The 25,430-nt window shown below is 46.8% G+C and overlaps 1 protein-coding gene across 5 annotated transcripts in view; it reads right to left on the bottom strand.

The window, feature by feature from the left end:
• The window catches only part of TOX2 (TOX high mobility group box family member 2), a 130,644-nt gene that overhangs the window by 37,613 nt on the left and 67,601 nt on the right, over window positions 1-25,430 (bottom strand). For all 5 annotated transcript variants that reach the window (XM_045885792.3, XM_064573210.1, XM_064573208.1 and 2 more), the window contains one exon: window positions 10,655-10,900. In XM_045885792.3, coding sequence (XP_045741748.2) covers window positions 10,655-10,900 — 246 coding nt within the window. The remainder of the gene's footprint in view (window positions 1-10,654; window positions 10,901-25,430) is intronic.

The following is a 25,430-nucleotide window of genomic DNA, read 5'->3' as shown; positions in this document are numbered from 1 at the left end:
TACTCGCCAACGACAGAGACAGTGCTCTACAGTTTGGGAAGTGTTGACACAGGCAACATTTGAATAGTCAGTCAGTCTGCCAGTCACTCAACAAACCCTTCTCAGACACGGCTCCATCCCACACGTAAAGCTAAGGACCAGGAGTATTTTATTAGCACATTTGACTCTAACAACCACCCTGTGGGGTAAAAAGCATCAGCTCCCAACTACTTGAGGCTCAGAGAGGGCAAGTAATGCCCCAGACCACCCAGCAGGGCAGAGCAGGGACCCCGGGACTGCAGGCTCCCCTTTAAGCGCTACTGCTTAGACATCAGAAGGCCCCATCCCAGCCGCAGCCACAGCCCAACCCCACTGGGGAGCTGAAATCTCCCGCGGACTCTTCTCCTCCCGATGCTCTTGGCTCCGCGGCTCCACCAGACCACAGACACTCTCCTCTGGAGCCTTAATACTTAGAGGAGTTTTGTCTTGCTGCCTTTTCTGAAGACGCCCGAGTTCTAAATGGACAAAGCCACAAGATGAGAGAAAGAGCGCAGGAGACTGACTTTTTATGATCCAGCCAGAGCCGGGGGAAAATGACTCCAATAGATCTCAAGTTTTATGTGCTCCAGACATTCCGCGGAGCCAGAGATGGCTTCTCAGCAATGCCGACGGTACATTAAAAGCTCATTTTCCCAAACTTGGTACTGAATATGCACTCGGAGGAAAGGGCCATTATGTCGCGTAATGTCGAAGCTGCAGCTGACGGATGCTGCTGTGATTTTCCCTGAATTCTCCCTCATGACTCGGGAGCAGTTCTCAGAGGGAGAAGTAGTCTGCCAAGCTTGGCATCTCGCCCAGAATGGAAGTTAAATGCCTGGCCCTTGCAACCGTTCGCAGCCAGAGGGTCACGGCTCGGCTTAGGAGCCTGGCAGGGGGTGGTGAGGATGGCCACCAGAGGGCACCTAAGTGATCATAAAATGTCACAAACTGTTTTGCAAATCCCAGCAGAAGGGGTGTCGACTGGATGTGAACAACGAAGTCTGGAGAGGTGTGAAGTTTCCTCTTTTCGGGCTTCTGCTGCTGTCCTCTGGCCCCTAAGGCCCAACCCCAAGGCTACCTCCTCCAGGAAGCCCTCCCTGCTCCTACTTTCCTCTGAACTCCTCAGTATTCATCTGTTCCTTATTCCAAGCTAACACTTCATACTTCATGCTATGCTTCCTTATGAACATGAATGGCCTGACTCAGAGTCAAATAGATAACGTGGGTCTCAATCCTGGCTGGCCCACTCCCTTATTCATTCACTCATTCGTTTGAAGGCTGTACAGGTTAGATATTGGAATACCTGGGAGTCAGCCTGCCAGGGTTCAGATCTTGGCGCCACCATTGACAGTTGTGTAGCCAAGTGATTCGCCTCTCTGTGCCTCTGTTTTTTCATCTGTAAAGTGGCAACAATAAGAATACCTCCTTCTTGGGCTGAAGGATGAAATGAGATAACAAACAGAAAGGGCTTAAGGGGGTGCCAAGCACAGCATAAGTGCTAAATAAATGTTAGCAGACTATAGTCAGAGATAATTCAGCCACTATGTAGGAGAAAAGTTTGCCAAGAGGAGATGGGGTCAAACCAGATGTGGTCTTTGCCCTCCAAGGGCCAAGATAAGGAATCTCTGCCCACAGTGAGCACGCAGAGTGTGCCCAGGGGCTGGCCATCGTGGTTCCGTTCTTGGCGATGCTCTCCTGCCTGCCAAGGGGGCGGTGAGGCTGAAACGAGAGCCACAGGGAGAGCCAAGTGGACAGCACGCTAAGATCATGGCTGCTGTGGCCCGGCCCCTCCCCCAGGTTGTGAGCACTCCGGGGGCATCTTCAAATCCTCTGTGGCTTAGGTTTCACTCCTCAGGCAACCTCCATTCACCTGTGCACAGCCTGAAGGGTGCAGAGAGCACGGAGCTCAGAGTCAGAGGCTCATGTTCAAGTTTCAGCCCCACCCTTCTTCTCACTCTGTGACCTTGGACACGCAATCTCTCTTCTCCCATTCATTCCGTCAATGAACAGACATTGAGGGTGATCCGCTAAGGCAGGCCCTTTGTCAGAGGCTGGTGCCAGAGAAAGGCCTACGCACTGACCCACCTTCAGGCTGTCCCAGGCTGGTAGCACAGACGGACATATGAATGGACAGCCACCTGTCTCCATGAACGCAGACTGATCCCACCTTTATTTGTACTTTTCATATACCTTTCATCATGGAGTGGGGTTTTTTTGTGGTAATTTTGATTTTAAAAACTATCGCAGTAAGATACTGTTTATCTCGATTACTGAGATTTTTGGTGCTCCCTCAACTGTTTAGATTGAGGCAGGTGAGTCACTTGTCTCACCCACTCCCAGCCCAGAGCATCCCAACAGCCTCAAAAAGAAGATGACTTCTGAGCTGGATCCGAATGCAGGAAAAGGGGTTCAGCGGGTTGACAAGGGGGAGGATCCTCCTAAACCAAAGAAACAGCTGGCAGGGGTTCTCAACCAGGGCTGATTTTGTCCCCCGGGGGAAATTTGGCACTGACTGGAGACATTTTTGATTGTGATTTTGACTGAGGGCGGGCTACCAGAGGCCAGGGATAGCGGGTGGAGGCCAGGGACACTGCCAGACATCCTACAATGCCCAGGGCAGCCCCCCCCCCCCGAGAACCTTCCCACCCCAGATGGTGGTAGTGCTGGGTTGAGAAACCCTGCACTAGAGCACAGAGGTGTGAGACATCGTGACATCATGCTACCTTGGGCTGCTTGCTTGGCCTCTAGTCTCAGTTTCTGCATCTGAACAATGGGTACACTAACAGATTGCTAGGAGGAGGCAAGGGGACCAAGTCTGTACACAGCAGGTACTCAGTAAATGCCTACGAGCCCTCTTTTCCCCCTTTGAACATGCCTCAAACTTCAGAGCAAACAGTTTTCAGGAGAGACAGTGTCCCTGGGTTCCAAAGAAAACTGGGACACGGAAAAGAACACATTCTGTTCTTTTCCGACCTTTCTCTTAGTGAAAACCATGAGTCTTATCTCTCAACAAACGGGAGCCTGCTCGCAGAGAACTAGCCTGTGTACTGGCTTATCATGGGCCTGAGTTTTAACAGGGAGTGAATTTTTATGACCGAGTTATAAACCTCTGCAAAAACCATTTTTAAACTAAAAAATGCTGACAGGTTCTTAACTACTATAGCTGCTAAATTAAGCATGAGGGATGGGGTGGGGGGGGCAGGAGAGGGTGGAGGAAAACAAAAGTGCCCTAAAAGAGTTAGTGGAGGTAAAATAATGTTCATTAAAAATAGAAAAACAAACACACAAAAATCTTTTGTGTTCAACTTCACACTCGTACATCATAATGTTCCAGTAAAAGGCCATTTCCCCCTGAGATAATAAAAGAATTGAATTTTTCCTTATCGGTCATCTATTTTTCTAGCTGAAGCTATTACTCCCGCTCTGGGGTTGCTAGGCAACAAGAAATATTAATAGCGGCTTTTATTAGCTTAGCTTTTGCAGCCGAGTACCAGAATGAGAAAATGGGAAACATAAATGTGTTACATAAATCTTTCAACCTTTCAGAGCTGGTGTTAGTCTCTGTTTTCATAATGATTTATTGAAGTGATGGTTCATTTATGAGAAAAGGGAGTGCAGGATAAGAAAACGGAGCAGTCCCCTGCAGGAGTGTTTGAAAATAAATAATTATAGCAGGAGAGCAAAAGCTGTTTAAAGCCATTTTTCTGAGTTTTATAAAATGTAAAAAGACATATTTCTTTCGCTTACTGCCTCTGAAAAAACAGGGGGCGGGAGTTGCATCCAGACTTGGCTAAATATAAAGAAACCTGTGGGCCTCTGGTTACCCCCACTTAAGGATCCTCAAGGGCCTGTTGTGAGATCTGCACCCCCATGCCCACCCCCAGAGAGGAATTAGATAAAAACATGGCCCCCGGGAAAAGCTCAAGCTGGAGTATCCCCATGAACCCCTTGTTCTTACTGAGATGGATCCTGCCACTGGTCAAGCAGCCCGGAGAAGTGGGTTTGGGGCCCTTGCCTTCTTGGCACGCAGTGGGACTGTCACTTCTCAGTTGCTTTCAAGCTCTGGGCCCCGGCTGTGGTCCTGGTGGAGGTAATACGCTTTCCTCCAGTCCACTCTCCTGCTGGGGCCCTCTCCCTACCCCCTGCACCTCAGCCTCTGACCTGCCTTTCTCAGCACCCACCTCTGGGCCCGGACCCTGGCAGGTGAGCCAGCCTGACTACTTCCTGCCCCAACAAAGCTGACTCCCAGCAGTTCTGGCTGGACAAACGTAGATACGAGGCTGAAGCCACCCAAACCCCATGAGCAAAATGAATAATTAATAGAGTAGCTTACATTTATTATGAGTGCTTACTGTGTGCCAGGCACTGGGCTGAGCACTTTTCCTACATCCGATCGTTCAATCTTCACACATTCCTATGAGGCAAGTAACATTACCTCCGTTTTACAGATGAAGAAACTGAGGCTCACAGAGGATTAACCCCTTGGTCTGAGTCACAGGGTGGAAGGAAACAAATGGTGGAGCTGGGTTTTGAACTTGGGTTAGCTTAACTCCAGAGCCCATGCTCCTAACTCATAGGTGATACCAAACATCAAGAAAACAAAAGCACATAAGCAAAACAAAATGATATCACAATAGATGATGAAAATGGCCACGAATTCCTGCCCTCCCTGCATCCACACCCTTCTGCAACATGACGCTGACATTTCTCCCTTCAAGAAGTGGGGCCTATTTCTTCACTCCTTGAATTTAGGCATGGCCATGTGCCTGGCTTTGGCCAAGAGGACATCAGCAAATGTGATGCGAGTTGAGGTTTGAAAAGTGGTTGCACCCTGCGATCTGTCCTTCCTTGATGCTGTTGGGAACCCTGTGGCCACTGCCACGTAAACAGACCCAGGCTACCACGGGATGAAAGACCACTGGTTCCAGCCAACATCGGGTCAACTGCCAAGATGTGAACAAGATCGTCCTCAACCAGGCAGTCCCAGCCAAGCTGCAAGCTGACCTCAGGAATCAGCCAAACCAGTCCAGATCAAAAGACCTACTGACCCATAGAATCACAAGAAATAGTAAGAGTTCATTGTTTGCTGTAAGCCACTAAATGTTGAGGTGGCTTGTTACACAGCGAAAACTAACTTTTAACAATCATAAACTGAACCAGCTGATAACAATCATAAACTAAACCAAACCAAACCAAAAAAAAAAAAAAAAACCAAATTAAATGCATTAAGGACAATAAAACAAATAGGTTGGTTTGGGGGTTCTCCATTGCCCCCTATAGCTCAGTCATCCAGACAAGGTTGAGGGGGGTGTCTTTGGTCCCTTTTCCTCAGACTCAGGAGGGGAATCCCCTACATCTCAGCTTGTGAGATTCACATAGAGGTAGACCAAATCTCCTAGGGGGAGGAGGGATAAGGCAGGGAAGGGAGGAGGAGAGAGAGGAGATTGGAGGGGAAGAACAGAGAACAGGAAGATGGGGGGGGGTGTTAGGAGTATATCAAGGACTACCCAGAGTCAGTACACAGGCCCTGCTCCTAAGCTCTGATCCCTGCCCCACACTCCAGGCCCAATTCAGCACTGCAGGCTCTCTCACGGGAACCACCTCTAAAGCAGGGGGCTGAAGTGGCAACCAAAGACTGCCCAGCCCCCTCCCTGAAAGCCTGCCCCAGGACACTAGCCTGGAAAGACCTTTCCCTTGGCATGGGGTCCCTGCGCCATGGCTCCTAGCAAGATGCTTTGGGACTGGGACCCAGAACACAAAGGATCTAAAACTACCAGTCTAGCACTCAGGATTTTGATCCAGGTTGGTAAGACTTGAGCCCCCCGGGCGAGTGGCAGGGGTGGTGGTGGTGGCGGAGGGTCTATCCAACCTCAAAGCCATATACTTGTCCAGGGTGTCATAGCTGACAGAGCCATTATCCCGCTTTTCCCATTTGTGAGTTCGCCACAGTTGGCACCCCAATCCCCATTTCATAGATGGGCAAACTGAGGCTGGGAGAGAAGTGACTTGTCCGAGGCCCCAGAGAAAGCAAACAAGAGTCAACTCTGGGAGAGAACGCTTGAATGCCAGCTGCATGCCACGCCCGTGCTAACCGAGGCCCAAAACTGCCCCACCCAGCTCCAGCGACCCACCGGGCTCGGGGAAAACCCCAAACTTCCCAAATGGCCAGAGCCGACGCTGGAGTGGGGACAGCTCTGCCAGGACTCCTCTCCCGTCGGGCCTGCCTCCACCCACTCGAGGCTCTCCCAGGGCTCTCTCTGATCTCGCAGGAGGTATAGGTTCCCCAGGGCCTTGTCTGGCAACACCCAGCATTGTCCCTTCCCAGGATAATTCCTCTCCTGGGTATGCCAGGACCATAAGCTCGAATATTTCCCAAGGACGACTCCAAATAAATTATTTCAGACTTAACAGAGGCTGCTTAATAAATTCCACTCTTCTAGTTTCTTTGGGTATTTTAGAAACTGATTTATACATACAATATCTCTCTCAAAATGAGACAATCAACACAGGATAAAATTATTGAGTTATGAAAATAGGGGTCAGATGGAGGTGCAGTGCTTTAAATTAAACCGGCAAAATGTATCTTTCATACTAAATTGACTCTTTTTGTCTTGGAAATGAATGTTTAATCAGTTAAGACGCTGAAGTCGAGGGAGAAGCTTTAAGCATATTTAATTTTGTAAAAGGGGCCCAATTCCAATATCGCACAGGATTCCTGCCAGCAGCCATACCTTAAAAGCAGAAAAGTTGACTGCCATGCATGTCAGGAGGCTGCCAGGCTGGGACAGGGGACCAGAAGGAATCGGTGGCCTCTGGGACCAGAGCCAGAAGGGCTTGGCATCAAGGAGATGGTTGTCAGACACCCTGGCCTCACCCACCTCTCCAGGGACATCCCTGATGCATCTCAATCTGTGCAAACAGCATCTGTGACCTCCTGGCCATCGGGGCACCTTCTGGGCCACCTGCGGCCCTGCAGCCCAGCTGCTCCATCTCTCGGGCACCTGGTAAAACTGAGAGGCGCACGGTGGAGCGGACAGAGCTGGGCTTGAGTTCTGCTCTGGTTTCTTAATAACTGTGTGACATTCTTTCACTCGTTTACTCGTAACGTGTTTCTAGAACCTGCTTTGTGTCAGGTCATCGCTTCCTAGAGGTGCCTCTTCTGGGCACACACAGCAGCATGCACTGATTCTATCAGAGCATTTACTACATTTCCAGAAGTGGAGACTTCACCTGTCTCTCCACCTGCACCAGGAGTTCCTCGAGGGCATCTTGCAGAGCCAGGGCTCAGAACACTGCCTGGGACTTAAGAGGCTCTTAATAAAGACTATTGCACAAGTGATCACCACAGTAGGTTGAGAACAGCCCCCCAAAAATGTCAGGTCCTAATCCCTGGAACCCGTATTTGGGAAAAGAGTCTTTGCAGGTGTGATTAAGTGAAGGTCCTTGAGATGGCGGGATTATCCTGGATTATCCCTAAATGCCATCACACGTGTCCTTATGAGAAAGGCAGAGGAGACTGCACGGACAGAGAGAGGGGGCCATGTAAGGTCGGAGTGATGTGGCCACGAGCTAGGATAGCCAGCCACCTCTAGAAGCTAGAAGCAGCAAGGGAGGGATTCTCCCCAGAGCTTCCAGAGGAAACTCACCCCTCCTGACACCTTCTAGCCTCCAGAGCTCTGAGAGAACCAATTTCTGGCTGTTTTAAACTACCACGTTTGGGACAATTTGTTCGAGCAGCCTTCGGCTGCCTGCTCCGAGCCTCCGTTTCCCGATGGAACGATCCCTGCCTCCCTCCGTTCTCGGGAGCAGCATGTAAACAGTCTGTAAAGCCTTCCGCACTGTGCGTGACACCTAGCGGGTGGCGACACAAATTCTAGCACCACCTTCGGGATGCACGTCCACACACGCGCAGACACACACCTGCCTCCCTACTGCTCGGACAAACTTGAAAAACCTGTCTCTAAGGGCGCCTTGTGTCTCTTCACCGGAGAGTCCCAACAGACGGACGTGACGGACATGTGTTAATCAGGTTTCCCATTTGGTCCAGTAGCCCTCCCCTGGACAAAACAGTTTGGCTTCTCTTTCATTATAGAACGAGGGAATATAAAACTCAGTGAGCCCTTGACAACTGATTAATGGAAGAATTAAAGCTATCTGAATTTGTGAAGCGTCTTTAACATGAGCTAGTTTTAAAGAAATCTGGAAAATGACCGCAAAGTGCCTATTTGGACCAAGCCCAACCAAAACATACCCCAGGAGGAGTGATCAGAAGGTCATTTCTGACATACAGACAACATTCTTTGCAATTATCAGAGCTATTATAACCAGGTGGCCCTACAAAGGTACCTGGCATATCTGCAATCTGTTCCTTTAGGTAAATGAGACTCATGGGAAAACGTCCCTATTTGGTTACAGTGGGAATTCACTTTTATTACTAATAATCACAATAATAAAGATTCCCTGATTGTTTACTCTCTGCCAGGCATTTTTCTAAGACTTTGCACACATTATCCCAAATACACTTCACTGCAGTCTTGAGGTGCATACTGTTAGGATCCCAATGCAAGGGAATGAAGCTCCAGAGGTGGATCCAGGACGTTAAGGCAGGGCTGCGGGACTCCAGAGCCCACACGCTAAGCACTACCCCCACAGTCTCTCCTGCCCACCGGCACACAGCAGGATCGGGGCCCAGGACAGCAGCCATACCGACCCTTGCACTCCCAGCCTTCCCTAGGGCACACGCCAGAGGTGTCCGCTGGCCCTCCCTTGCTTGCGTTACCATAACCCCCAACAGGGGCAGTCTGGAGTAGTGACGTTTTGTGAGCAATGAGCTGGCCAGATGGCTAAAGCACATCATTCTAACAAAGTGGAATTAAAACCGTATGGCTCTGGAATCTTCAGGTCTCTTAGAGAAGAGGAAGCCGAGGGCCTCCATTATTGATGGGCCCCAAAGAAAGGTATTCCTCAAGAAACGGAGTATCAATTTCCACTGAGCACTTTAGTCTGACCCGGAACATCCCTCCCTCCTTTTATTTCTCACCTGGATTCAAAGGAGGAAAAAATGTGATGTAGCTTACAGAAATACATAGAGGATACCAGCTTTTTTTTTTTTTTTTTTTTTTTTAAGCAAGGAGGTTTGGTGGTAATAAGAGTAAATAGTAAATAAAACACTGTCAAGATTGCTACAGTATACACTGTATGTCCGAAGGTCCCAGGCATCTGTGGCCTCTGAGCATTCTTGGCAGAGATAAACGTGATCCACCCAACACCATGATTTTGATAGGAAATCAGCTATGCAGTCCCTCCTCCCCTGCCACAGGTGAGTCTGTGACCCAAGCTGACAGAATCGAAGATTGCTTCCTCCTGGACACAATGGTTGCTGGTCCGGCTGTGCTCCAGCATGGTCCTCCCTGGAAGACCCAAACTGTCACTAGCCAGAGATGTCAGAGAAGATGTCAGCTACAGTAGCCATCGTGCCTGCTGTGTGGAAATGGGCATGGGACAGGGCCCTATGGCACTACTGGGGTTTCTGGATCCAGCCATACCTGAAACCCCTTGTCCACCCCCAGATATTTCAGTCTTTTTTGCTTAAGCTAGTTTGAGTTTGGTTCCTGTCACTTAGAAATGAACTTAAGAGTTGTGACTAGTATATAATATTATATACAAACAAAAATAACCATAGTTATTCAGGAGAAGTACTAGAATTCCCTTAAGGGATTTTTTCTATTATACCAAAAATCCTCTACTAGTTTTCTACAGCTCTTGATTGTTCAAATCAGCCATTATGCTAAGAAGTCATATATCTCCTTAGCATGGGATTCAGGACCCTTATGATCCAGGTGCTACTAGCTCTTTCACCTCCTTCTCTCTCTCGGGCTCCAGGTCCATTTTCTCCTGCCCTATAAAGAGAATGAACCACATGCTGTCCCCAAGAATGACATGAGCCCTCCTGCCTCTTGCTTTCGTACATGCTGTTCCCCCAACCTGGAAGGTCCTTTCCTGTCCTAGTCTGCCTGCTGATTTTCTACTTATCCCGGAAACTTTAACTCAGCAATCACCCTTCTCCCTGGCAGCTTAAACAAGAAACAAGATACAGTATTTTAAAAATATTATGATTCTATTTATATGAAATGTCCAGAAGAGGCAAATATCTAGAGACAGAAAGTAGATTAGTAGTTACCTAGGGCTGGGGGTTGTGGGGGGTTGAGAATGAGGACTAAGGGGTATAAGATTTCTTTTGGGGGTGATGAAAATGTTCCAAAATGGACTGTGCTGATAGTCACATAACCTTGTGTAAAATCTGTTGAGCTGTACACTTTAAATGGGTGAACTGTATGGTGTGAGAATTGTATCTCAATAAAGCCATTATAAAATAAAAATGAGATTATACTATTAGAAATAACAATAAAATAGATAATTCCAAGATACTATAAACAGAGCTCCAGAAGTTATCTGTGTGAAGACACAAATTACCATCCATGCCCACCCCTCATATTCTGCAGACCCCATGCAAACATCCGAGCCCACACCCTGCACACAAGCAGAGGGTCCTCATCAAAACATTGGCATTCTGCTCCTCTCTCAAGCCCCTTCCCTGCTGGATCCAGCAGAACCATGGGGGGTGACAGGGACTCACCGTGGGCAGCTGGCCCGATAGCAGGTGGCTGTCCTGGGCCAGCATGTTGGACACCATGATGGCTGGGAGGTCCATGGCCTGGTAGGAGTAGGCAGGGAGCAGTCCGTTGGGCGTGAGGCTGTGACACAGCGAGTGGTAGCCAGCTTCGTGGTCCCCCAGGTGCAGGAGGGATGGCTCAGGGAGGTTGGGAGGTGTTATCGGGGGGATCTCATAGTCTTCGTTGCTCTCGCTCTGGCTGTTGTAGGTCTAAAACATCAAAAGGGCATGTTGTTGGGAGTCAGTGCCTTGCAACTGCAGAACATGCTTAATAGGACCAATAAGAGCAACAAAATAGTAACAACTTCTTGACAAAGGAAAGAAGGGATGATTCCCTGGAAGGCAGACAGTCAAGATGACCCTATGACTTGGTCAGATTCTTGCCTCATCTCCAAATGGGTGCTCCCTCCCACTAGAGGGTCTGTATACAAAACCCTGCTCCCTCTGGAGAGTGGGACCCATTCTTGTTCCTGTCTTCTTCATTTTGCCATCAGATCTGGACACTGCAGCCCACCACGAGTCCATCTTCCCACACCCACCCATTTTACAGATGGGAGAATCCAGGTCCAAAAGGAAAGTGGCCCATCCAAGGTTAGTCAGAGTTGGGAATGGAGCTGAAGTATCCTGATTCCCTGCCTGGTGGTCTTCCAAGGCAGTTGGACACCTTTCCCTTGTGTGCCCTGAACACCCAGCCCAACTGGGTTCTCTCCTGGTCTTTCTCATCTCTGTAAATGGTACAAAGACACCTCCAGAAGCACAAGCTAGGAGCCATACTGGACACCTTCCTCTCCAATCCTTGTTTGTTCGTTTTCCCCCTCACTGCACTGATCAGGAAGCTCCGGTACAATGCTGAATAGAAATGGTGAGAGTGGGTAGCCTTGCTTTCTTCCTTAACTTAAAGATCTCAGTGTTTTACTACTAAGTACAATGTCTGCCATAGGTTCTTACAGGTGTTCTGGAACAGCGTGAGGGCATTGCTAGTTTGTCAAGAAGGTGTTTATTTTTCTTTCAGTTGTGCGTAGTTTGTTGTTATTGTTGTTTTACTTTTATTGGACTCATTTTCCCTGCATCTACTGAAAGCTCAAGCGACTTTGCTCCTTTAATTCAGTTAATATGGTAAATTCTTCACTTGGTTTTTCTAATGTTAAAACAACCTTGCATTTCTTGAATCAGTATCTGTGGGATTTGAATCTAATTCAATGGAAGACCCACAGCTGGTGCCTGAGATTAACAGAATGGCCAGGAGAGGGACCCAAGGAAGACTCAGTCCCTCCTGATCAAGCTCAACACTTAAGTGGAAACCATGTCCTGGTAGGTCTCAGGTCTGCTGAAAACAATTTCCTCAAGCCTTTTTTTTTTTTCAATCAAGGAATATATAAATATCTAGCATTTATTGAGCATATAGTATGTGCCAGGTATAAGCACTTTACAAACTATTTACTTGCCCAAAGTCACATAGTTAGAAAGAAGCCTCACTCCAGTTACCTCCCTCTTCCTCCAATTTACACTGTCTCCAAAGGAAGACACGTCTTGTCTGTAACAGATCTCATAATCCTTAGAGTAGGGGCCAAGTCATTGCCAAATTGAAGGCTTGGGGACCAAGAAATACGCTTTGGTTCAGCCTTGATATTGATGAGGTTGGCAAATTAACACCTCCTTCTAAACTGTGAAGATCAAAAGCACTTTTTCTTACACAGGACCCCAAACCAACCCTCTTCCTTACCATTTCTTACCTAGAATAATAACCATCATGACTCCTGACCACCCATCGTGCAGGGTGTTTTATATGGGCACCATCTCTAATTCTATTTTTTGTTCCGTAATTTCCTAGGACACATTTCCTATGGAATGTGTCCCTAATACCCCAGGCATGTCTATAATGACCTCCTATATTTCCCTAATTACAAATGTGTGTCTAATATGACCTGGGATGTCTCTCTAATTCCCCAAGTGTGTTCATCCTGGTGTGGGTTATCTCCCTAATTCTCCAGGTTAGTCTACCTTGACATGGATGTCTCCAGGGTTCCCCAGTTGAACAATTTTCCCCCCAGCTTTATTAAGATATAATTGACATATAATTAATCTCTAATTCTTAAAAGAATCCTGTATTTATCCCCATTTGACAGATCAGAAAATCAAGATCTAGAGGCTTCAGCCAGGTTCAACAGTAGGAGGGATCTGGGTCTGATCCACCCCTTTCTCTTGTGACACAGCAACGTCTTCAAGGAGTCTCCAGGCACCAGTCCTCCACGTGAGACTCTGTCCACTGTGCACCCAGTGCCCACCCTCCAAATAAATACATTCTGAACACTCTGTGCTTAAAGACTAGTATGTCTCTACTGGAGAATGGGGGAGGGGGGATAGAGGAAGAGAGAAAGAGTGAGAGAGAGAGAGAGAGAGAGAGAACCCTCCAAACATCTTAATATGGGCACCCTGGGGGGGATGAAAATGATTTTTCAGGTTGTATTTTGATGCACTTTGGGGCATATATGGGGGTGTTAATGTAATTTTTCCCTTAAGCACATCTCCTCCAAGACAAGGTGTCCACAGGTCAACTGGTATAATATTATAGTTAAGGGTATGAGTGGTATAAGGCTTGGTGAAGGGAGACAGGTATATGGGGGCAGAATGGAGAAGGAGACAGAGTACCCCTGAGTAATCAGAAATGGTGGAGGAGAGAAAGCATGCTGTGCCCCTCTTGCTCCTCTACACCTGGCACCTGGCTGGTAAAACCCCCACCACGATATGAACCCAACCACCCACCCCTTCTCACCATCACCAAGAGAGCTGAGCCAAGCTCTGGCCAAATTTCACCAGAAATCATGGTCACCAGCTGTGTGATGTCTTCATGCCTCCGGATCCACTCCCTCCTAGCTTATTCATTTCCATGGCGGTTCTACCCAGCCTGTCTTCTCTCCTCATCTCCAACACCCCCTCTGCCCCTTCGCCCAGTGCAGATGACCAATCACCCTCGACTTCCCAGGGAAAACAGAAAATAACCCTAACAGCATCCTGACACCAGAACCACAAACTTGCTCCTGTTTTGACGCCAGAAGAGCCATCCCTCCTTCCTAAAGCCAATCTCCCTGCCCATGTAGGCAATGATCCTCCCCCCTCCCCTTCCTCCTCTGTCCAAGGACCTTGGGCATCCCATGAACCCTTCTTGCTCTTGGCTCTCCGGCCCCCCCCTCCGCTGGACCACTCTCCTCAGCACTGAAACATGCTCACCTCTCTCTGGCCTTGCACACGCCCCCACCCCTCCCCAGCTGCCGCCACCTCCTCCCCAGTCCACACCCATCTTCCTAAAAAGGCTGTCCTCACCTCTCAGCCCCTCAATACACAGCCCACTGGGACCTGCCTCCTCCACCCCCAAGGCCCCCACCACCCAGTCGCCTCCACGGTGCCAGATCCAATCAGCTGTTTTAAAACCACATTTCACTGTCTCCTCAGTGATGTCGGTCCAACTGATCCCTTCCCTTCATCTTGAGAACGCCCCTCCTTTAGTGTCCAGGACCTCATGCTGCCCACTTTCTTGCTCCCCCTTCTCCTTCTCCCATGCCAACTCCTTTTCCTCTACCCAACCTTCCACGCTGGAGATTCTCAGCCTCAGTCCTGACTCTTCTCCTTTCCTGCTCTACACCCTCTCCCCAGTTGGACCTCAGGCTCAGTTGTAATTCCTAGCTAGGAGCCACATTTCCACCTCCAGTCTTGGCACCCATCTGAGCTCCAGATGTGAGCATCTGAACACCTTCCCCGCTCCAATATTCCCACCTGGTGTCTCCCAAGCATCTCAAGGGAAACATGTGCAAAGCTGCAGTCACATTGCCCTTCCCCAACGCTGCACCTGTGTGTCCCTCATCCAGTCCTCCATGCAGTTAATAAAGCCACCAACTTGGGGCTTACCCTCGGTCACCCCTCAAATCCAGTGAAACTCCTCTGAACTATCTTTTAAGCCTACCCACTTCTCTCCATTCCCACCACCACCGCCCTGGTCCAGGCCACACCATCTGCTACCTGGACAACTGCCACAGCCTCTGTCCTGGTCTCCTGTTCTTTTCCCCCGCAATCCATCCCCTTCACGTAGCCAGAGTGGTCTCTAGAAAGATGATCACCTCACCACGCCACTCCCATGCTTACCATGCTTTGATGGCTCCCCACTGTCCTGAGGATAAAGTCCGCAGTCTCAAACATGGCCCTGTCATCCTCACATGGCTGCCCCCCATGACCCTTCTAGCCACAGTGACCTTGCCTGCCTCCAGGCCCTCGCACTGGCTGTTCCCTCTGCGGGAATGCTGTGCTCACCACACATCCTCCCTTCATCTGGCTCATTCCTACTCATCCCTCAGCAATAGGGTGGTTTAGAGGACTTCCCTGATACTCCCTAGAGTGGGTCAGAGCCCATTACACAGCCCCAGGTGGCTCTGCGTTCCCCTCGGAAGCACTCATCGAACGTGTAGTTAACGAACTGCTTGCATAATTATTTGTTTAATGTTTACTGTGAGTTCTGCCAGGACAGCCCTTGTTGGTCCTGTTTCCCAGAACCTGGCACAAAGTAAGAGCTCAAAAATAATTAGCTGAATGGATGATGAGCCAGGCCCCAGGGCAGACGCCATGAGCATACATCTCACTCAGCCTTCGTGGCGGCCCTGGACATGGGTGATATTTGTCCCTGTGGCACAGGAGTGCTGTGTGTGGTCAAGCACCAGAGGGCCTGGGTTTGAATCCTGGCTCCACCACACACTAGGTGTGTGACCTCAGGCACACTCCTAACCTCTCTGTGCCTCAGTTTCCTCATCTGTGAGGAGAAGGTAATAATGGCAGGTGCTACAGGGCGGCTGTAAAGAGTCACCAGGTCAATATATGGGGACTGCTCAGGACACTGCCTGGTGCAGAGTCAGCCCCCTCCATGGCGGCTGTCATTGTTGCCCCTGCTGCTCTTGCTCAGTTTCAGAGACGTTAAGGAACTTCCCTAAGAACACACAGCAAGTAGGAGCGCCTGGGTGGCTCAGATGGTTAAGCGTCTGCCTTCGGCTCAGGTCATGATCTCAGGGTCCTGGGATCGAGTCCCGCATCGGGCTCCCTGCTCCTTGGGAGCCTGCTTCTCCCTCCGCCTTTCTCTCTTGCTCTGTCTCTCATGAATTAAAAAAAAAAAAAAAAAAGAACACACAGCAAGTAGACAGCAGCTCATGCACTCGGTACCCTCACTGTGAGCGTTCCGAACTCCTCATATCCCAAGCCTGTGTGCCGTGGGGTGAGGTCTGTCTTGGGCCTATCGGGATGGGCTGGGGGCTGACTGGCTTTAGGTGGGACTCGGCCATGGGCATCATATCATCCCAGAAAGCAGGGTCCCAGGAAGCCTCCCCCAGCTCCCCTGCCCATCCTGCAGCAAGACTCCCCTCCTCACACCCCCCTGTGCAGTTCCCAGTATCACACACACCTCCAATTCTTTTTTATTCTTACTTACTTTTTACTTGTGTCTCCCGACCCCCACCCCCTGATCCCAGGCTCTATGAGGGCAGGGATAAGACTGTCTGGTCACCAGCACCTAGCACAGTGCCTGGCACATAGTAGGTGCTCAGAGTGTGGTGAATGCGCACACAAGACGGGGACTGTGCCAGACTTTAAGTTTAGCACTCACCTAGCTGGGTCTGTATCTGTCGCTCCTGACAGATGTAAGTCCTTCAGGCATCTGTGGCTTGTGCCTCTCCACCACCGCCTCCCTGCCCATCCCACCCCGCCCCCCCGCCAGCTCCCAGAGCAGGGGCTGGTGCACAATGCTAAATGACTCACAGGTCCATTCCTTTCGTTTAAAAACCAAAACCTCATCACACTGGAACCAGCCCAACCAACCAGAGCCTTTTGCAAAAATGAGCATCTGTTGTATCAAAATATTGGAATAACACAATTATGACAATTCATTTAAAGAGGCGATTAGCACACTTAAAAATAACTAAACATGCAAACACTACATGCCTCCCTCGAACGCAATCAAATCCTAAATGCACAACACCCGACTACCGCCCCATTCTGCTACTGTTTCTTACCGAGCACCTGCCGCGCGCCGGCCACTGGAGCCGGCTTGCCCACACGCATTCTCCATCAAACCCACGTCAGTTCTGCAAAGAACTCATAGGACTATTGTCTCCATTCTGCAGGTGAAGAAGATGAAGCTGAGGAAGTGGGCATGTCACATAGCTAGGAAGTCTTGGACGGGATTCAAACCCAGGTCTTGTGACTCTGAATCCAGCACTTTCCCACACTGGGTCAGAGGCTTCTTCAAGATTCCTTTCTCACTCCCCCTAAGAGATGGGCTTCCCCGCCTCCACTCTTGCTAAGGTCTTTTCTCCCTTGGGGGCCAGTTATCCTGTGAAAATGTCAGATCACATCACTCCCCTGCTCACCACCCTCTGGCAGTCCCCCTGTCACTCAGAGTAAGAATGGGGCCCTTATAATGGCCTCCTACCCCATGCTGTATGGTCTAGTGCCCCCACTCCCACCTCCGTCTCCCTTACCTCCCAGACATCTCCTGCCATTCTCCCGGTTCACGCCACTCTGGTCATGATTCTGCCTCAGAGCCTTTGCACTGACTGTTTCCACTCTCTGGAACACTCTTCTCTCAAATACTCACACAACTCATTCCTTTGCAGCTCATGTTTACTCGAATATCCCCTTCCCAATGAGTTCTACCCTCACTGCTCGGTTTAAAATCACAAACCACCAGCCATGCTCCATTTTCTGTTTGTTTTTATCACTTTGTGTGTTTATCACCTTCTAACATTCTTCATATTTTATTGATTTATTACCTATCTCACCCCACTAGAATGTCAGCTCCATGAAGGAGGAGATTTTCATCTGTTTTGTTCACTGCTGTATCCCCAGTTTCTTCAACAGTAATGAGTGCTCGAAAAGTAAATGGATGAATGAAGGAATGAACAGATGAACTTCTCATCAAATGCCAGAAGCAAGAGTAGGAAGAAAATGAACAGACTGGCAGACCATGAAGACCCCCCCTGCTGGGAGAAGGCTTGTCTTAGCTGGGACCCAAGGGTAGGATAGGTGGTTTCAATCAGTCCAGCGTTCCTCCCTCCCCAGAAGTGGTGCATGAAAAACCATAACTGACTGTCCTTTCGGGGGAGAAGTGGAGGGAGGAAGCATCGAGGCAAATGGCAGGGCCAGGATGTGGAGTTTACCAACACGCAAAGGGGTAGAGCCCCCCAACCACGCAGAGGTGGGTTATGAGGCTGCTAGAATCAACTTTGTTCCTCAATTCTTCCATTTGTGCTTCTCTTTCCAAATAACTAAGAAATGGAAATTCATAACAAAGCAATATGGCTGGGGTAGAAGGGGCAGGCAGAAGGACAGACTGACATGCTCTTCGCGCACCAGAAAGGGAAGAATGCTAGGCTGATTCCAACATGTGGCTTGCCCTTTTTGGTCAGGGAAGCCTAAGCCTTCTCCTGGAGTTTCTAGGAGGAAAGGTCTTCATTAAACGTCTAAGGCAATGACTCCTTGAGGCAGGGGAGTAAGCAGGGGCAAAAGGGAGGTCTCTAGGCCTTGAGGAGGGGACAGAGAGGAAGGAATCTAAGAGTATCCAATGGGCCAGAAGCTTGCTGCAGGGATAAGCTTATGTCCTATGAAATTATCAGAACATACTCTTTCACTTACTACAACAAAATAAAATGACAAACGAATCAAAAATTCATCCATAGAAGGTAATACATACATACATATATATTCTTTTAAATAATCCTTTCTGAAACAAATACTCAAAGCTCAAACCTAGAGAATGGTTTGAGAAGGGAGGACCTGGGTGGTTCAGTCTGTTAAGCGTCTGCCTTCGGCTCAGGTCATGATCTTAGTGTCCTGGGATCGAGCCCTGCATCATTCTCCCTCTCCCTCTGCCTGCCACTCCCCCTGCTTGTGCACTCTCTCTCTGTCAAATAAAAAAAATCTTAAAAAAAAAAAAAAAAGGAAAACAAAGAAGGAGATTCTAGAAAGAGTGGTGAGCTCAGAAACCAACAATTTATATCCATTCAAAATAGCTGTGCCCCAGTAAGGTGACTGCAGGACTTAATGTGACTTTTTCATAAGGACTCCTAAAATAGAAGAGATACAGCATATGATTACAAAAACGATCACAAACTAAAAATCTAGAGGATTTCGGCTACAAGCTGTGTCTTCTGCAAAGAAGGAAATTACAGATGCTGATTAGTTATTTATATTGTAAGGAACATTTGTTTAAATACATTTGTTACAATTTTTAAAATTTACTGAGGTGGAATTCATGTAACATAAAGTTAACCATTTAAAAATTAACACTTTGGGGTGCCTGGGTGGCTCAGAGGTTAAGCGTCTGCCTTCGGCTCAGGTCATGATCTCAGGGTCCTGGGATCGAGTCCCGCATCGGGCTCCCCGCTCAGCGGGGAGTCTGCTTGTCTCCCTCTTCCTCTGCCGCTCCCACTGTTTGTGCTCTCTCTCTCTCTCTCTCAAATAAATAAATAAAATCTTAAAAAATATATTTATTAAAAATAAATTAATCAAAATAAAAATTAACACTTCAATGGCTTTTAATACATTCAGAGTGTTCTGCAACCACCGGTTCTATCTAGTTCCAGAATATTTTCATCACCCCAAAAGGAAACCTCATACCCATTAAGCAGTTTCTATTCTCCCTGGCCCCGCAACCCTTGGTAATCACCAATCTGCATTCTGTCTCTGTGGATTTACCTATTCTGGATAGTTTCATATCAATGGAACCATATAATATATGACCTTTTGTTTCCAGCTTCTTTCACTTAGCATGATGTTTTCAAGGCTCATCCATATTGTAGTGCGTATCAGCACTTTATTCCTTCTTACGGCTCAATAATATTCCATTGTATGTAAATACCACAATTTGTTTATCCATTCATCAATTGGCGGACATTTGGGCTGTTTCCATCTTTTGGCTATTGTGAATAGTGTGCTTTGTATACATATATTTGTTAGAGTCCCTGTTTTCAGTTCTTTTGCACATATAGCGAGGAGTGGAATTGCTGGGTCTATGGTGATTCTATGTCTAACTTTGAGAAACCATCAAACTATTTTTCACAGGGGTTGCATATTTTACATTCCTACCAGCAACGTATGATGGTTTCAAATTCTTCACATCCTCACCACCAACATTTATGTTCCACTACTTTTCTTTATAGCCATCCTAGGGGGTATGAAATGGTATCTTATTGCAGTTTTGATTTGTATTCCCCTAACGACTAATGATGGTGAACATCTTCTTCATGTGTTTCTTGGCCACTTGCACATCTTGTTTGAAGAAATGCCTATCCAAATCTTTTGCCCATCTTTAAATTAGGTTGTCTTTTTGTTGTTGTATTAGAGTTCTTTACGTATTCTAGATATAGACCCTTATAAGATATGTCCTGCAAATATTTTTCTCCCAATCTGTATATTGTCTTTTCACCTTTCTCACAATGTCCTTCGATGCACACAAGTGTTTAATTGTCATGAAGTCCAATTCATCTATTTTTTCTTCTGTTGCTCATGCTTTTGATGTCATACCTAAGGATCCAAAGCCAAATCCAATGTCATGAAGGCTACCTCTATGTTTTCCCCTAAGATTGTTATGGTTTCAGCTCTGAGGCTTAGGTCATGGGTTCATTTTGACTTAACTTTTGCATATGGCAGGAGATGGAGTCCAACTTCATTATGTTGCACATGGCTATCCAGTTGTCTCAGTACTATTTGATAAAGAGACTATTCTGTCCCCACTGAATGGTCTTGGCACCTTTGTCAAAAATCAATTTGGCTATAGATGTAGGGGTTTATTCCTAGATTCTTTTAATTCTATTCCATTGGTCTGTATACCTATCCTTAGGATAGTACCACACTGTTCTAACTATTGTGGCTAGAATTGTGTGTTGTCCAATTTTGTTCTTCTTTTGTAAGATTTTTTTGTGGCTATTCAGGGTTCCCTGCAATTTCATATGTATTTGAGGATTGGCTATCACATAACTGCGCAAAAAGGCTGGTAGAGATTTGATAGAGAGATTGTACTCAATAATCTGTAGCTTGCTTGCATGATATTGCAATCTTACCAAAATTATGACTTCCAATCCATGAACACAGGATGTCTTTCCCATTTATTTAGATCTTCTTTCATTTCTTTCAGCAATGTTTTGTAGTTTTCAATGTTCAAGTCTTTCACTTGCTTGGCTGAATTTATTTCTACATATTTTCTTCTTTTGGACACTATTATATATGGAATTGTTTTCTTGGTTTCCTTTTGGGATTGTTCATTGCATTGTATATAGGAACACAACTGCTTTTTGTGTGTTGATCTTACACTGAAACTTTCCTGAATTCATTTATTAGCTATTTTTGTTTATAATTTTAAGGGAAAGCAGAAATTCCACACTGTTGGAGGAACCAAAACAAAGGAAAAGAAAATAGAATTGGATCAACCTAACAAAAATCTGAAAAGAAAGAAGTAAAACAGGGTTGAACTATGAAACTTGATAATAAAGAACCTTCAAAAGATGACAGTAGTAATTAAATGTTACTAATCACAATAAATATGAATGATTTTAATCCTTTTATTAAAAGATAAAAGATTAATATTTTGGTTAAAATAAATAAATCCAGCACATGACATTTACAATAGGCATGCCCAAAATAAAATGACACAGGAGGTTAAAAATAAACCGATATATCGGCAAATAAAAAGCAGAGGTGACAAAATTAATAACAAATTTGGTTCAATTCAGGGCGAAAGCACTGAAGGAACTAAGAAGAATACTTCAGTTGATAAATGATAACAATCCATGAAGAAGAAACGACATATGTAAACTTTTATGTAGACTGATAAACCATAGGAATATAAAATGTAGAGGACTGTTTAGAAGTACAAAGAAGATTCAACAAAACCATAAAAACAATGACACACTAACACCTCTCTTCAAAAATTGACAAATCCATCCGTAACGTAGAAGAGTTGAAAAACACAATTCACCCTCTTGATTTCTTCCGCTATTTAAAGAACACCCATTCTTTTCAAATGTCCATGGGACACTTAAAAAACATGACCATGTACTAGCTACATAGATGATCTCAAATTTCTCAAAAGGAAGAAATGATATAGACCACACTCTACTATCTAAATGCACAAGCCTAGTTTTTAACAAAAAAACAAAGAAGGTAGAGGAAGAAGGAGCAGAAAAAAAATGGAGGTAGGCAGAGGCTCCTAAAGCCTTGGACACTTTAAGAGCAATCTTCTAAGTAACTTTTGGGTTAAAGAGGCAATTGCCACTGAAATCACAGACAATGAGAACACTACCTGACAAAACCTGTGAGAAGTGAACAATGGAAAATTTGTAACTATTTACCTAAGCGAATTTATTAGAGGCAAGAAAAACAAAGAAAAAAATAAACTCAATACTCAACTCGAGAAGCTAGACACAGAAACAAAATAAACCAAAAGTCAGCAGAAGAAAGAGTAATAAAACAGCTAATGAATTTTAAAAGGCTAACAAATGCGAAGACCACTGACAAGAAAAATAAAAAAAGACAGAACACCCAAAAGGGGATGAAAAATATGTTGATTCTTTGAAAGTCAATGCGTATTCCTTTGTAATATAGGATAAGGCTAATTTTCATCCATGTTTATTATTTCCAGCTTAATTACGTTGTTTAACCCTTCTAAATAACATTAGTGTTCTTTTTCTGATTGATCCCTGGTTTATGAGAGAGGTAAAAAATGTCTACCATGATTGTGATTTGATTCATTTCTTCTCATATCTCTGTTCATTTTTGCTTCGTCTGTCTCAGAGCTATGTCATTAAGTATTTACAAATTAATGATATCTTCCTGGGGAAGCATACCTTTCACAATTTGATGGTTTCCTGCTTTATCCAGTTCATGTTTCCTGAAGGTTCTCAGACTGACATTTGGACTCCACTTCCATCACCCACCCCAACGCTGTGTGAGAGACAGGGGAACCAGAGGAGTAGAGGAGCCCCACCTTCGAGCCCAGTAAGAAAGGCCCAGTGGCACAGCTGGTTGGGACTCAGGGTGCAGCACAAGACAGGAGGTGGCACTGCCTCCCTCCCTGGGGAAGCCCAGTGAGCAAGAGCTCTCAGGGGGACTCAGCTTGTGTCCCCAGAGTTGAGAGGCTCAGGAGGACACTGGCGCTGGCAGGTTTGGGGGAGATGGGAGGATAGCTGGAGCTGCCTGAACTGGCAGGACCAGGAGAGAGTGAGAGAATAGAAGAGAGAGACAGAGAGAGAGAGAAAACAATCTGCATGTGCGTGGTTTGGCAAGGCAAAGATGCGTGAGCGATCCTGGGGAGCAAGTGAAAGCTAAGGAAGGCAGTCAGCTGAAGGTATCTAAAAGGGTCCCACCCAAGACGGTGGCCTAGGAGGGCACGGAGGCCTCGGCGGCAGGAATTCCATCCACAGGTGAGCTGCGGCCTGAATCCGAGCTCAGGTGCCTCATGGAAAAGAACCAGTATGTAAAAAATTTGCTAAATCAGGGGGCACAGAAGATGGTAGGACATCAGTCAGCAAGAGGTTCTGACCCTACTCCTTTAACCTCACCTCACCTCACCCTGCCCAACCCTAGGGTCTTCAGCAGCAGCAGAGGAAATGGGGGTGGACAGAGGTGACAGACTGCCCTCATCCCCACTGCCGGCCCCCAAGGCCATAGCCGGGAGGAAGGATTTCTTGTAGAAATCCAGGCTGCTGAATAAATAACCCGAGGGACAGCACAGTACCTTATGTTGACACAGGACTTCGGGGTTCCAGATGCTTTTATGTATTTCAAATATTTTTCCCAAAAAAGGCTTCCCGTTTCTTGGAATACATAATCAGGGAGTACTGGGGTTGTTTTTTTTTCTTTTTTGTTTTGTTTTTTTGATCTGCAGACAGAATATTGGCCTTGGAATTAGTCTGACCTGGGGGAATTCCAGTGCCGCCACTTACACACTAAGGGATCTCTGGCAGTTCATCCAAACTGTCTACTCCTGAGTGTCCTTATCTGTGAAACCCCACCTAACAGCTGAGAGAATTATGCAAGGAAACAGATGTGAAAATACACGAACAGAAAATCAACACGACCCCCTCCCCCATGCCCAGGGAGGGGAAAGAAGATGTCAGGTGGTAAAGCAAAACAAGTGTTCAATATCTTTTCCACTGTACAGATGAAGAAACTGAGGTCCAAAATGGCAAAATGACTTACCCAGGGTCACTCAGGTAGCATTTACGGGAACAAGGACAAGATGCCCTATCCGGAGCCAACGCATGTTCTACCACCATCCGCACCCTCCCAGCACACACATTAACCCTGATTAGCCCGGGGCAGTCCCAGTTTATGCCTCAGGTCCCAGGGTACTACTCAGGGTAGTTTTTCATAACCTCTTTTACTCTAAAATCATCCTGGTCGGGACAGTAAATGATACAGCCGCCTTACCATCCTCCCATTTTCGCAAGTAAAATCCACACCCTGTGAGAACACCTCAGTGAAAAGACTATCATTCAATTCAGTGTTTCCTGGCTCTGTTTTCAAAACAAGGGAACAAGGAAAATGGTACCTTATCCAAACCTGAAATCCCATCGCTGTAACTGATTACGTGTACAGCGATTTTATGAATTCAGTGGGGAATGAAATGCAATTTTGTCAGGCTTGTCTGTGTCCATAATGACCAAGTCAAATTAATCATCCTGGATAACACCCCTGTGTCGTCCGCCCCCGAGATGTGTAATAGAATCTTTCTGATTCATGTCTCACAGTATATCAGAGCTGGAGTATGGCTGCACTTCTGAAAATCAGTACAATTATGCCTTCTTGTTGGGCTATCATTTTCCCTGGACTCAAAATGCTTCTTCAAAACAAACAAACAAACAAATAAAAGCTCACACCATATGTAAACAAAATGGAAATGAAAAAGCCATATAGCTAAAGTTAAATGTGGATTCTGGAGGAATGGGAGGAATGCAATACCATTTGAAGCCTTTCTTTACTGGCAGAGTTCCCAAGCCCCAGCCACAGGGGTGGAGGAGGGAGTGTAGACACGCCCTGCTGGTGGTCTGGACCCTGAAAAGCCTAGATAATAGCAGCCGGAGGTACCACAGTGGGACCAGGGCCACCAGTCACATTAGCCGTGAGTTTTGTTTACTGAAACTATGCCTGGGAACAAACGTGATGATTATCCCCATGCGTTTTTGCTTGGGAAATTCTCTGTCACTCTAAGGTTCAGGTAGCTTTCTGGACTGATACACCTGGGGGTCGGGCAGTGTTTCTGGAAAAATGAGCCACGAGTGATGGAGTTCCCTTCCCCTTTAGGAGGAAACAATCCCAGCAAGTAGCAAAGCTGAGGATAACCTGGGGCCACAGCATTCCAGTGAGAGGGGGTGACCTGAGCACCGGGCACCACCCCATTTTACAGATAAGGAGGTCCACTTTTCCAATAAGTGGCAGAGTTTTGTTTATTTTAATAACATATCTCTTATAATCACATGTCCAACTGCCTCTTTGACACCTTCCCTTGGGTATGCTAGAGGGGAGGTCAGCAAACTTTTTCTGCAAAGGTACAGATAATAAATCTTTTTGGCTGGTGGGTCATACAGTCTCTGTCACTATTCAACTCTGTTGCTGTAGCATGGAAGTAGCCACAAGACGGTATTTAAACGAACAAATACAGCTGTGTTCCACTTTATTTACAAACAACAAGTGAAGCACCAACTGTGGCCTA

The sequence above is a fragment of the Mirounga angustirostris genome, unplaced genomic scaffold (genome assembly GCF_029215605.1).
Source record: "Mirounga angustirostris isolate CCGP_5_RB_7025 unplaced genomic scaffold, mMirAng1.0.hap1 SCAF_10, whole genome shotgun sequence".
NCBI lineage: Eukaryota > Metazoa > Chordata > Mammalia > Carnivora > Phocidae > Mirounga > Mirounga angustirostris.
Note: the sequence above shows the minus strand (reverse complement) of the source record. Positions and strands in the feature narration are given on the sequence as shown.